Source organism: Gossypium hirsutum, chromosome A01 (assembly GCF_007990345.1).
Source record: "Gossypium hirsutum isolate 1008001.06 chromosome A01, Gossypium_hirsutum_v2.1, whole genome shotgun sequence".
Lineage (NCBI taxonomy): Eukaryota > Viridiplantae > Streptophyta > Magnoliopsida > Malvales > Malvaceae > Gossypium > Gossypium hirsutum.
In genome coordinates, this window is record NC_053424.1 from 82,170,463 (window position 1) to 82,183,770 (window position 13,308).

Below are 13,308 nucleotides of genomic sequence, written 5' to 3' on the forward strand. Positions count from 1 at the left end.
AATTCAATGGGAATTCACTGCTGATATTTATTTTGATGTTCATCTTATACGAGTCTTGTTTGATTTTATTTTAATTAGTTTTCACCCATAATATATTCTTTGAGTCTTGTTTGAATATAAGAATGGTGAATTCTTTATATAGATAATGAAAAAAATTACAAAAATAGTAAAAATTTTAAATTATTTATATAAATTATATATTTTTTATAATAAATTTAGGATCAACCTCAAAGCAATTATCATCACCCAATCATATTAGGTGAAACAAAACTATTTATTTTAAGTGGTGCCATCATATTATTAAACAACACAAAAAAATAAATACAAATTTCTTTTTAAATATCGAATAAATATTGTAGAAATACAAAAAAAACGTTTTTTTTGTGTTGCTGGTAGCACCACTTACACCATGTTTGGTTGGGTGTATTGACATAGCCAATACACCCCTAATCGGTGGGTCCCACTTAATCCTCCCTTAATCTGTTGTTTGGTTGGTTGTATTCCCATTACGTCCCAAATCTGTTCCTTCCCTAATACACCCGGTCCCGTAATAGCTAATACCCCCCTCCAGCACCGATTTGAGAATCCTTACCCATTTCTTATTTTCGTTTCTTTTTTTGCCCTCATAGATTTCTGCTTCTTCTTCCATCGGTATTGCTCTGTCCTCATTTCTTCTGCTTTCATAACAAATCCTCAACATTGTCTTCATCGGAGGCCGATTTCAGGTATGAATCTTTGCTTCAACATTGTCTTCGGCTTTCTCTGTTTTAATTTTTCTCTCCTTTAGATTTTGCAACATTGTCTTCAACATTGTCCCCTTATTTGTCTCTCCTTTAGATTTTTCTCTCTCTTTTACTTAATTCAGATATTTAAATTTCTATATTATGATTCCATTGTTGACGTAGCTTTAATTTTAGTATTTCTTGTAGTTTTTCTCTCTTAGAAATTGAAACAGAGAGTTTAGGATTTTGAGAGGTTTGGATTCTGGTGGAAGAGTTTCTTATTTCTTGTTGTTTCTTCCTTTTTCCTGGATCGTGCTTCTCGATCAACCAGAGGGAGAAGGTGAATCTTCAACCTAAATTATGTTTATTTCATTTTGCGTTGTTCTTCTCTCTTTTATTTTCTAATGCTCTTCATTTTTCGGCGTTAATATTGTTTATAGTTGTGGCTGATGTTGAGAAAATTTATTTTCTTTTTGGAATATTTCCTTCAATTTCTGCTTTAAGGTGGGGAAGAGAGGACAATTGCTTTCATGAGAAGATTGGGACGTGCAAATTCTAAAACTCCACTATTGGGACACAGTTGTGAAAAAGGAACTATTAAGCACTCATTTCCTATGAAATATGTCCTAAAACCATGGAAACTTGGTCGATGGTTTTACCAAGTTGTCAAGTTCAGCATTGTTCAATATGTAAGTTCTCTTTAGCTTGAAGAAAATGAAATACTTAATTTTTTTTGTTGTTGGTTTCCTTTTTTAATAGATTTGTATGCTTCCTTAACAGATGATAATCAAGATATTGACTGCTCTTTTAGCAGTAATTCTTGAAGCTTTTGGTATGTATTGTGAAGGAGAATTCAACTGGGAATGTGGGTAAGATGATCTTAATGTAGAATGTTGCTGGTGATATTGAGGATTTTGTGTGATTTATCAGTAGAAAGACCTTTTTTTTCTAGTTAGAAGAAAGTAATTCTAAAAGATTGTGATCCACATTGATGCCTCTTTTGGTGCTTCACCCGCTAAGCAACAAGCCACCTAAAACCTAAACTTATGATGTTTCACTTGTGAGCCCAAGTTTGTGTTTAAAATATTCTGGTATTCCACTGTTGCATTTAAAATGGTGAACATTCATTACTGAAACAGAAATATTTGAATGGGCCCTCTTAAGAAATTTCTCATTATCTTGGCAATTTGTTTCTTGATTGTGCAGATATCCTTATATGGCAGTGGTTCTCAATTTCAGTCAAACATGGGCTTTTTATTGTTGGTTATCTAATTGGGCATTGAAATGCATTGAAATGCATAGCTATTTATGGTCACTTGCACTTGTTCTATATTCTTCATATGTAACGGGGATAACAAATGTTGGAATGCTTTTTAGTTACAATCAAGTTCTGAAATTTCCCCTATTCTTTTTTCCCTCTATGGAAAATGTGTGATAGTGCAAAATGGAAAGCTAATGCCTTTTGTTAATCCGTTGTGCTAATGTGTTGGATATGAGACAAAATATTTGATGTTTAAAATTAGGTTTCAACTTTTGCTTATTGTACCATACTTTTATTTTTGTCATTTTGCAATATCTAGTCATATGATTATACTCATAATTCCCATCTGTTTTATTGTAATTTAAGTGACTAGATTTGATTTTATGTTTGCTTGTTTCCATTTATTTGTAATACATTTCTAAACTTAAAAACTATGGCGAAGTGCCTTATTTTCTCTGCCTCCATTTCTTTTGCTCTATGTATGGATGAGACATTTCTTTTGAGCGACTCTACTTTTATTTCTTATGAGCTACTAACTCATTCAACTTCTCTTGAATATGCATGCAGAACTCATCGCTATGGCTGGGTATTTGAACAAATATGGTCTCATCTCATGCTTTAGTCAAACCGTTGTTAAGGTTTGTCCTGTTTTCCTTGTACTTTCGTCTTATTTTCTCTCTGCCATGTCCAATTTTACTAAAACTTTTTATGGAATCACCAAAGAGCCATCACCATAATCTACATGCGGTGCTTTGCTTTTTCTGGAAATAGTTGGAATCACATGTTTTCTCAAAAGGAAAATAGAAAGGAAAAACCAGAATACCATTGGCTATTTATATCTTGTCTTAAATAATGCAAACTATTGAAATACTTATGCTCTACATTGTAATATATAGATCTAGTCAGTATGATTATTTGGCTCTCTCTAGTTCTGTTTTCATGTTCTATTAATATTTTCATATTACTTTGGCGTGTCCATTTGAGTCTTATTAAACAATGCCCTAGGATGTTCCTTTTCTTTTAGGCTAAGTTGTTCTGACACTGTTGTATTCAATGCTTCTGCTTTGGCAATCACACTAGGAACCTTTTTTACGAAGCTTGTAGCACAGGTCTGATGGAAATTAAAAATTCAGATGTTTGGAATTGCCTTTCATGTCAATGATCTGCTCATTTTTACAGGTCGTAGGTGGATTAGGTCTTTCATGGCAAATGTCATTTGGCATTCTGGTTCTTCTCTATTTCTACTCGCATTACTTCTTTGCCAGTGGAGCTGCTCATATTGGTGCCATGTTTACAGCCTTCTTGTCTGTGGCTACTGCTTTGGGCACTCCATCGTATTAGGGAGCCCTTGTTCTATCATTCCTCTCCAACCTAATGGGAGGCATTACTCATTATGGAATTGGATCCGCACCTGTATTCTATGGGGCGGGCTATGTACCACTAGCAAAATGGTGGGGTTATGGTTTCCTGATATCGGTGGTGAATATTATAATCTGGCTTGGAGTAGGAGGCATCTGGTGGAAGGCTATTGGCATGTGGTAAGGCAGAATGTCATAAAATTTGCTGATACTGAGCTAAGAAGGATTTCTCACCTAACTTGAAGTTTACAGTTTCTTCTTCACATCGGAAACTGATTTGTCTTTGATTCTTTACGTTGCAGAAATAATCTTTATAGTGGGGTGGGGTTTAGAGGGTTGGAAAAAGAAGAAAGATTTGAGTTTCAGGTGGAGGTGGAGGTGTTAGAGCAGAACTTAGATCTTTACCACAAATTTTGACAAATGGAAAATACATTATTATTTTGAATACATATTAGTAATTACAAACACAGATTTGCTGCTTGATAACATATAGATCTTTTTTTTTCATAGTTTACTATGGTTGCTTTATGCCTATATGATTGTTCATAGAAAATTTTTTGGAAGAAGCCTATGCATGACATTTGTTTAATCCATGTTTTCTTAGCAAGTATCTACATTATTAATCTATATTATATAGTATTATATATTATGATTTTATTAAATTCATATAAGAATATTTAATATTAAGAATTTTATTAAATTATATATTTTTATTAAATTATATTTAATAATAATTATTTTAAATTATATTATATAGTATTATATATTATGATTTTATTAAATTCATATAAGAATATTTAATATTAAGAATTTTATTAAATTATATATATTTTTTAAATTATATTTAATAATAATTATGTTAAATTATATTTTATAGTATTATATATTATGATTTTAAAAAATTCATATAAGAATATTTAATATTAAGTTTTTTTCTAATGATATGTGAAGTTTTTTTTTTTTGAAACAAAAGAGAATTCCTATGGTACATTCTTATACATGATCCATATTCTTAAGTAAAAGCCTTTGTGAATTACATTAATGATTATGCTTTTATTCATAATATACTTGTGGAAATATTTTTAATATTAATTATTTCAAATTATATTTTATAGTATCATATATTATGATTTTAGTAAATTCATATAAGAATATTGATTATTAAGAATTTTATTAAATTATATATTTTAATTATAATATATTTAATAATAATTATGTTAAATTATCTATATTATGATTTGAGTAAATTCATATAAGAATATTAATTATTAAGAATTTTATTAAATTATATATTTTAATTATAATATATTTAATAATAATTATGTTTAAATATGATTAAATTATTTATTATTGATATTAATAATCTTATTAAAATTTAAATAACAATAACAATAATAATTTACCAAAACAAATTTCTGCTAATTATTAAGAATTTTATTAAATTATATATTTTAATTAAAATAGATTTAATAATAATTATGTTTAAATATGATTAAAATATTTATTATTGATAATAATAATCTTATTAAAATTTAAATAACAATAACAATAATCATTTACTAAAACAAATTTATGCTAAGGGTATTCTAGTCATTTTAGTTTTTTCCATTATGCTATTACACCTCTATTCCATTCAACCAAACACAAGATTACTATTACGCCTCTATTCCATTACATTCAACCAAACAGTTGATTTGCTATTACACCTCTAATCCAATACACCTCTAATCCAATACACCTCCAATCCAATACACCTCTAATCCAATACAGCGAACCAAACACACCCTTAAAATTATATATATATTTTACTTGAAATTGAATAATAATGAGTTACTTTTAAGGCTAATAGTATTCACTTAAATTTAGATAAATAAATTACTACATGCCCTGTTTCTGTAATTATTATTTTTTTATTCATGTAAAAACCGACCCTCAATCTTTCAAATAAAAATAATGATAGTATTCCCTCAACAAAAAAATGATAGTATGGATTATCCTGTAGAAATCTATAAGATTGTCAGTAATGATGCAATAAAATGAGGTTGACTTTACGGTGATTTTTTTTATAAAAAAATAATAACAGTAATGATCAAATAATAATAATAATAATAATAATGACAGTAAATAATTCATGCAAGAACAGTGCAGCGACTCGGACGGGCCGCTGAATAGTGAATTGGAGATCGAAGAAGATGATAGAGAACGAGTTGACTCACCAAAAGGAAAGAAACAGAAATCCATTCCGAACAAATTTATATAACCTAAGTGTTTAATCTCAGGGGAAGCAAATTAAATTTGGGGAGAGACTCGTTTTCTCATCTTTAAAAAATGGGGGGAAATGATGTTACCGGCGGGAACAATAGCGGCAGGTATATTGTGATTGATTTTGTAGTAGTTGCAAATTACAAATGAAAGCAAAGCTTATAGAAGAAGGTAAAAAAAGGGCAGATGAATTGAATACAGAAGAAAGAGGAGAGAAATAGTCAAGTGTCAACCAGCTAGTCAACACGTTACGTTTCCGTATACATTTCTCTGTTTCCACCTTCAACAAAAGCAAGTAAATATAGTACGCCAAATTTAACATTCAAGTTCCCGAGCTAATCTTCTACCTTCCTCTTTCTCTCCCAATTGTTCAAGCTCCAATCTTTCCCTAGAATTTCTTTCTTCTTTTTTATTTCTATTTCAGTTCAGAAAGTTCTTTCATTTCATGATTTAGTTTATACCAGGTTTCTGACTTTCCATGACCAAATCCAAGGATTTCTTTCTAAATCTAATCAAACCTTTTATCTCAAGCAAAGGTAAAATGAAAAACCCATTTTTTATGCGGAAAAGTTTCGAAGAAAGAAAAATAATATGATGCTTTTCTACATGTTTTGATGAATTTTTTTTCGGTGGTCTTTGTTCAGACAGGCGGAATAGAGATGACTTGGAGAAAATAGCTCAACAAGAGCAAAAGCATTTCCCTTTCGAGATTTTAGTTGCTGCTACCAAAGATTTCCACCCACATCAGAAGCTGGGTGAAGGAGGTTTTGGACCTGTCTACAGGGTAAGATCGTCCTGCTCAAACTCTTGTTTGGTTGCCTACAAATTTGAACTTTATTGATCTTTTGATTCATTGACTGGTTCTTTTGTTTCCATAAAAAATGTAATTGATATGACACAAAGGATTGCTGCAGATTCTTTTTGAAGGAAAAAGAAAGATTCTACTTTCCTAGGTATTCGAAGTTTCAACTTTCGCAGCTGAACAATATAATGAACAGCAAATAATGAAAATGCCTTGTCCTAAAAGGCCAAGACTACTTTAGGATCCCATCTCTGACTATTAGCTTTGATCAAAATCGAACCAACTGTCCTCTTAACCCTGTCAAACCATTTAGCCGTTTCCCCCTTTAGATGCTAAGAAAAAGAGGCAAAGCATATCAATTTATTAATTGATGTTGCACTAGAAACTAGAATGTTTTTGTTAGTTCAGTCGATTCAATAAGCCTGCCTTGGTTTTCTAGTTATCAGATCTTTCAGCAAGCTTTACAATCATGTTGCTCTTGTTTTCTGGTTTCAAAATGATGATTTCTCTTGTTCATCAACCTAGACAGTAAGGAATTTCTCTAACTTAAAGACTTTTCCTTAATTTATAGGGGAAACTAGATGATGGAAGAGAAGTTGCAGTGAAGAAGCTATCTCATAGCTCAAGACAGGGTAAAAAGGAGTTTGAGAATGAGGCTAGGTTGCTAGCTCGTGTTCAGCATCGCAATGTTGTGAATCTTCTAGGTTACTGTGTACATGGAGCAGAAAAGCTTTTGGTATATGAGTACGTCACTAATGAGAGTCTAGACAAGCTTCTTTTCAGTAAGTTGCACTAACTTCTTTGCTTCTACCATTTGCACACTATGCTTCATGGCAGATTATAATGACCAGAATAGAGTATATAATTGAGTGATTCCTTTGTCTTTAAAGATTAAGATCTTGGGCTACACCACTATGAGTCAATCCTCTCCCATGCCATTAAAACCACCCCTCCCATTTTTGTACTTGAATTTGAGACCTCTAAGTTGGAGTCTGAAATTTTAACTTATTCGTAACATATAGACTGCGCCTGATTGTAATTGTTAAGTCCACTGTAATTGAAATTCAAACCCATTATGGACATGCAAAAGCATTTATATATGATCTTAGATATTGAGATCAAAGATACTTCTTCTAGTTCTAGACTCTCTTACGTGAAACTTAATTTCAAGATTTTGTGGTTGAAACTGACAAATAATTATCACATTATTTATCGTTAACTAGTAAAAGGATCCATGTCGGGAAAAACGCCATTCGTATATTAGCGGAAAGATGATGAGAAGGAATAGTAGGCTGATTTGTAAGAGGTCCTGTGAAGTTATTTGAAAAAAAATGTGGGTGGATTTCATCAAGGATTTAACCTTGAGGTGCTGCTTTAATTTCCCCACCTCTCTTTTTTCAGCACATATGCTTGATCTATTATTGTTTTATTATTTCATATATATAAATTTATTTATTTCTAGCACAGTCTATTGTATCTCTAGCCTCAAAGTACAAATCTTGATTTCGCGGTGTTGGTTTCTAACCTCCAGATGTTATGCACTTAGTGTAGACAAATAAATGCCTACCAAGATTTGTAGAATTTTTTATTCTATCTAAAATCTAAAATGGGTTTTGTTAATTTCCTCCGAAGCTGTTTCATTAGATTTGACCGACTGTATAATATGAATTTGGATTAATACTCACGGTAATCTGATGGCCAATTATAGCACAAACTAGGGGGCTCTTGGTGGAACCAGTTTTTAACAAGTAAGTTAATTGTAATAAAAGATCATAAACAAATAACAGGATAGATGTTTCATCGATTTTTCATGGTTGGAAATAGAATTAATCAATTGGCTTTTATGGTGATCTTTTTCATGCAGAATCAAATAGAAAAACAGAGCTTGATTGGAAGCGGAGGTATGAAATAATTTCAGGTGTTGCACGGGGTTTGCTCTACCTTCATGAAGACTCGCACAATCGCATCATTCACCGGGATATCAAAGCAGGTAACATATTACTTGATGATAAATGGGTCCCCAAAATTGCTGATTTTGGCATGGCTCGCCTCTTCCCCGAGGATCAAACACATGTCAACACCCGTGTAGCTGGCACAAAGTATGTTATCTAGCATCCTCTTTAATCAATAATATGACAAGTTATTGCGGGAATTTCATGATGCCTGTCCCTTTGTCCCAGAGTTTTGTTTTAACAGAGTTTTATCTATGAAATTTTTGTAACAGTGGATATATGGCACCGGAGTATGTGATGAACGGACGTCTTTCAGTGAAGGCAGATGTGTTCAGCTTTGGGGTTGTGGTTCTGGAGCTGATAAGTGGCCAGAGAAACTCATCCTTCAACTTAGATGTGGATGCTCATAGTCTGCTTGAATGGGTAAGAAAAATATTACGATCAGATCATTCTTTCAAATGAGAGCTTTTTAATGTTCATGGTTGTCTATTCTTGTGTGTTTGTGTCTTGTAAGATCACGTGCACTAGAGTTGTCTTTTCCCAATCTCTCATTTGGTCATTTGCAACGTGTATGTCTGCTGTCATGTGGACTTTTAAGGATCTCCTAGTGGAAACCGGATTGTGCCTATTTAACCTTTACGTCATCTTCATGACTCATTTTAAGTTAGGTATATAAAGACCCCACCTCATGTTTGAAATAGGAATCATCATCCATCTTGTTCAAACCAATAAACATAAAGACAAGCTTTAATTGCCAAGAAGATTCAAACATTAACTCTATGAAAATGAAAAGTCAAAGTCAAAGTTTAGAGAGAATGGATTAGTAACTGGCATCTCTGGGTTCTTGTGATCGCAGGCATATAAGCTTTACAAGAAAGGTAAAAGCTTGGAGTTCATGGACCCTGTCTTAGCCTCATCAGCAGTCCCTGAACAAGTAGCTATGTGCATCCAGATAGGGTTACTGTGCACGCAAGGCGATCCACAATTACGACCTGACATGCGCCGTGTAGTTATTTTGCTGTCAAAGAGACCTGGCAGTCTAGAAGAGCCAACAAGACCCGGAGTTCCGGGTGCTCGACACCGAAGATCCCACAGGGCTCCTGGGTTCTCATCCACTGCCGGAACATCGGGTGTTTCGGATTCCCATTCATCTGAATCATCATTTAATACTTATACTGCTTCTGCATCTGCTTCGACATCAGCTCTTGCAAGCTCCTTGAAATCAGATCGGCATGGGAAGCGCCCAATTCAGAGTTAAAAGTTTTTGCAGCAGATTTTGGGCTCTATTTATTCTTTGTATATTATAGATGGGTTAATAATTTTTGTAGGTAAATGTTAATGGAGGATTAGTTGGCAAAAGTAAGGGTGTATAGTTTTGTTACTAGGTGTGTGTGTGTGTGTTTTTTTTTCTTTTCAAGTTTAATATTTTAGAAGTACAAACCATGCACGTCTGTAAGTAATTTTTTCTTCTGAGAAAAAAAAGCATAACATACAAGAACTATGATTCTTTTAAAGTTTATTTCATAAAATTTATTCTTTCTTTTTCTAAATAAGTGACTTTTAGAAAAGATAATAAAATAACCCCTTTTTTTTTTTTTTTGCAAAATGAGAACTTAAGATCTAATTCATTACTTGTTGATCTATTATTAATTCTTTTGAAGAAGTGTTCATTCATTTTCAATATTTATGGATGGTGATTACATTTGGTCTGGATGTTTTAGTTGAGCAAAAAGTTTTTGAGAGATCGAAATTAATTATAATTTATAGTGTTTGACAAGTTAAAAAATAAATAAATACAAGAACAGAATATAATAAAATTTTAATTTTAATTTATATAATTAAATTTAATTTTATTATAATGTAAAAATAATTTTTTATATTCACAATAATAAAAATATTTTACAAATAGTATATAAAATGTATTTGTTAAAAAATATTATATATGTTATAAAATTTAAAAGAAATATAGAATGAATAAGAGAGAAGAATAGAAAATAAATGAGTGATTCAATTTTCACGTCTATTTAAAGGGCTTCAAAAATCATAAATTACAAAACATTAAAGACCAACATTAAGGTACCCTATAAATGGTTTACGGGTTACAAGATAATAAATTTGGGGGTTATGGACATCAATTTATCAATAAATTTACAACACCCCCTTGGATGTCCATAAATGAAAATGTGTCTCGTTAAAACCTTATTAGGAAAAACCATGTGGGATGAAAACCTAATGAAAGAAAAATAGTGTACAATCTCCTATTATAAGCTGCTTCATTAAAAACCTTTACCAGGAAAACCTATATGGGACAAAAGTCTGGTCAAAGGAAAAGAGTACAATGTGTTTTAGGCTCCCCTAATGGCAACATCACATTACATCTTTGAGTCGACACATTCAATCTTATATACTAGTCTTTCAAATGTTGTGTTTGGCAATGCCTTGATGTAACCACCCTCTTTCAAACATTGTGGTTGGAAATGTCTTTGATGTAACCACCCTTCAATTGAGTTATACATGTTGTATTATCTTCGTATAAGATTATTGACATATTTTCCTATAAATGCAAATTACATATCTTCTGAATATGTTGGGTCAATAACCTTAACAAAAGAGATTCTCGACTTGGCTCATACATTGCAATTATTTTTGTATGATTTGAAGAGACAACAGTTAATGTCTATTTTATTGAACATGATGATATGACAGTACCTCCACGTGTAAATAAATTTCCCGTTTGAGATCAGCCTTTACGTGGGTTCAATAAATATCCAGCATCATCATAGCCAACTAATAGAGATTTTGAATCATTTGAATAAAATAATTTCATATCAATGGTCCTTCTGAGATATCTGAATACATGTTTAATTCCATTGCAATGTTTATATGTTGGAGAAGAACTAAATCTTACTAATAGGTTTACAACGAAAGCTATATCAGGTCTTATATTGTTTGCAAGGTATATTAATGCCTTTCTGACACTTAGATATGGTACTTCAGGACCAAGAAACTTTTCATTATTCTTGCAAGGATGAAATTAATATTTATTCACATTCAATGATCATACAACCATCGGGATACTCAATGGATGTTTTTTATCCATGTAAAATTTCTTTAATATCTTTTTCATATAAGTTGACTAATGGACACGAATTTCATCTTTTAAATACTTGATTTGCAGGCCAAGACAAAAAAAAATTGTTTTTCCAAGTATTTCATCTCAAATTATTTCTTTAAACAATTTACTGCATTTTGAAGCTCTTCAGGAGTTTCAATAATATTTAGATTATCAACATAAATAGAAATGATCAAAAAATCTAATACAAACTTTTTTATAGACACATGGACAAATTGAATCATTTTTTTTATCGAGCAATTTTTTGGGGAAACTCTATATCCTTCTAGGATTTTAAATCCTTTATGGATTTTTATATAAATTTTACTATTAAGTGAGCCATACAAATAGGTTATAACAACATCATTCTGTCAGACTAACAAGATATTTAAGCATGATTGCATCACCACATAAGAGTATGTCTCTTACTAATTAATGTCGGGCATTTAAGAAAATCCTTATGCTATAAGTTGTGTTTTATGTCTTACGACTTCATTGTTCTCATTTTGTTTTCACATAAATATCCATTTATATCCTACTAAATTTAAATCTTTAGGTGTTTGGACTACAGGTCAAAAAACCTTACGTTTAGGCAATTCAATTATGCTTGAATTGTGTCTTTCCATTTTGGCCAATATTTTTTATTTTTATATTCCTCAAAAGATTTAATCTTGGGATTCTCATTTTCTTTTTCTATTTTAATAGCAACATTATAAACAAAATTATTGTCGACAACTATTTTTTCTGGTTCAATCTTTTTTTCATATTGACATAACTTATTGAGATCTTTTTATTTTCATTATTTTCATCATTTTCATTTTCTTCATGTACCTGAATCTCTTCTTGAGCTTTATAATTAGTTATGTCATAGGTCTCTTCAGGAACCCTTGCCTCCACTATATGACCTTCTTGAATGTTTTCTTTTTTGCTTTTATAAGGATTTTTATCTTTGGAATAGATTGGTCTTCCATGCTTCAAGCGTGGATTACTTTCTTTTATACTAACAATTTTCCCTATTGGGACATTAATTCGTATCGGAGCATTTTCAGTTGGTATGTGAGATTTTGTAATTCTCTTCAAGTCAGTAAATGAATCTGGTAGTTGATTTGTAAAATGAATTATCTGTTGAACTTTTGGTTCACATTGCTTTGTATGAGGATCGTAGACAATGAAAATTCATTTCAAGTACTTTATTCTGTGACAGCCCAAAATTGACCCTAGTCGGGAAGTGGTTTCGGGACCACAAAACCGAGTCATAAAAATAATTGATTTCCATATTCTATGCTTATTATGTGTGTACATGAGTATGTGGAAGTTTCATTCTCCAATTTTGCCAATTGCATGAGAAATTATTAAATAGGGATTGATATGAGACATGGTGAAAATATGATAGGCTAATTTAAAATGGTCTATTAATGCATGTTGTGAAAATGATGGGTTTGCATGTCAAATTACCCAAAATTTGAGCTAGTGGTTGGCCATGCTATGGGTGGAAACATGTTGGGAACATGTTGGCCTAGTGAGGTATGTAGGAAAAAAATAAAATAAGGGGCTTGGGCATAATATAATGAAAAGGAGTATGATGAATACAAAAAAAAATGTGTGTAGTTGTTTTCTCCCCCCCATTGCCGTGAGCTAAAGAAAAGAAAGGAGAAAATTTTTGTTCATCCTTTCTCATCTTCATTTAGCCGAAACTAGAAAGAAAAAAACAAAGAAAAAAAAATGCTCATCCTTTGGTTCATCCTTGGCCAAAAATTTTAAGGAGGAAGGAAGAAGAAAGGTTGAAGAGGTTCGGCCATGCATGTAGCTAGGCTAAGGTATGTTTGATGATGTTCCATG

General features: G+C 31.7%; 1 protein-coding gene and 1 long non-coding RNA gene across 5 annotated transcripts; both read left to right on the forward strand.

Annotated features, from left to right (window-relative positions):
• The first annotated feature begins 459 nt into the window (after positions 1 to 459).
• LOC107949549 (uncharacterized) lies at positions 460 to 3,829 on the forward strand. Of its 2 annotated transcripts, none has more exons than XR_005925378.1 (6): positions 460 to 725; positions 918 to 1,062; positions 1,227 to 1,411; positions 1,503 to 1,591; positions 2,551 to 2,621; positions 3,163 to 3,829. It is a non-coding gene; the product is annotated as an uncharacterized lncRNA (long non-coding RNA). The 2 variants fall into 2 exon arrangements; XR_005925386.1 differs by having other exon boundaries at positions 930 to 1,062.
• A 1,643-nt stretch (positions 3,830 to 5,472) lies between these two features.
• On the forward strand, positions 5,473 to 9,858 carry LOC107903733 (putative receptor-like protein kinase At4g00960). 3 transcript variants are annotated; one of them, XM_016829879.2, is made up of 7 exons: positions 5,498 to 5,907; positions 6,068 to 6,139; positions 6,248 to 6,387; positions 6,977 to 7,187; positions 8,270 to 8,504; positions 8,630 to 8,780; positions 9,214 to 9,858. In XM_016829879.2, the coding sequence occupies exons 2-7, from the start codon at positions 6,082 to 6,084 to the stop codon at positions 9,613 to 9,615; spliced, it is 1,197 nt and encodes a 398-aa protein (XP_016685368.1). In that variant the 5' UTR covers positions 5,498 to 5,907; positions 6,068 to 6,081; the 3' UTR covers positions 9,616 to 9,858. The 3 variants fall into 3 exon arrangements, with proteins under 3 accessions (XP_016685367.1, XP_016685368.1, XP_016685369.1); XM_016829880.2 differs by having other exon boundaries at positions 5,498 to 5,898; XM_016829878.2 differs by having other exon boundaries at positions 5,473 to 6,139.
• Positions 9,859 to 13,308: the final 3,450 nt, after the last annotated feature.

What these genes read in the sequence shown, in the direction of transcription:
- LOC107903733 (XM_016829878.2), top strand. Translation starts at nt 6,082, where the DNA reads ATGACCAAATCCAAGGATTTCTTTCTAAATCTAATCAAACCTTTTATC. An exon ending in ACCTTTTATCTCAAGCAAAG is followed by an intron (nt 6,140 to 6,247) that starts GTAAAATGAAAA and finishes GTCTTTGTTCAG; the next exon opens with ACAGGCGGAATAGAGATGAC. An exon ending in TCTAGACAAGCTTCTTTTCA is followed by an intron (nt 7,188 to 8,269) that starts GTAAGTTGCACT and finishes TTTTTCATGCAG; the next exon opens with AATCAAATAGAAAAACAGAG.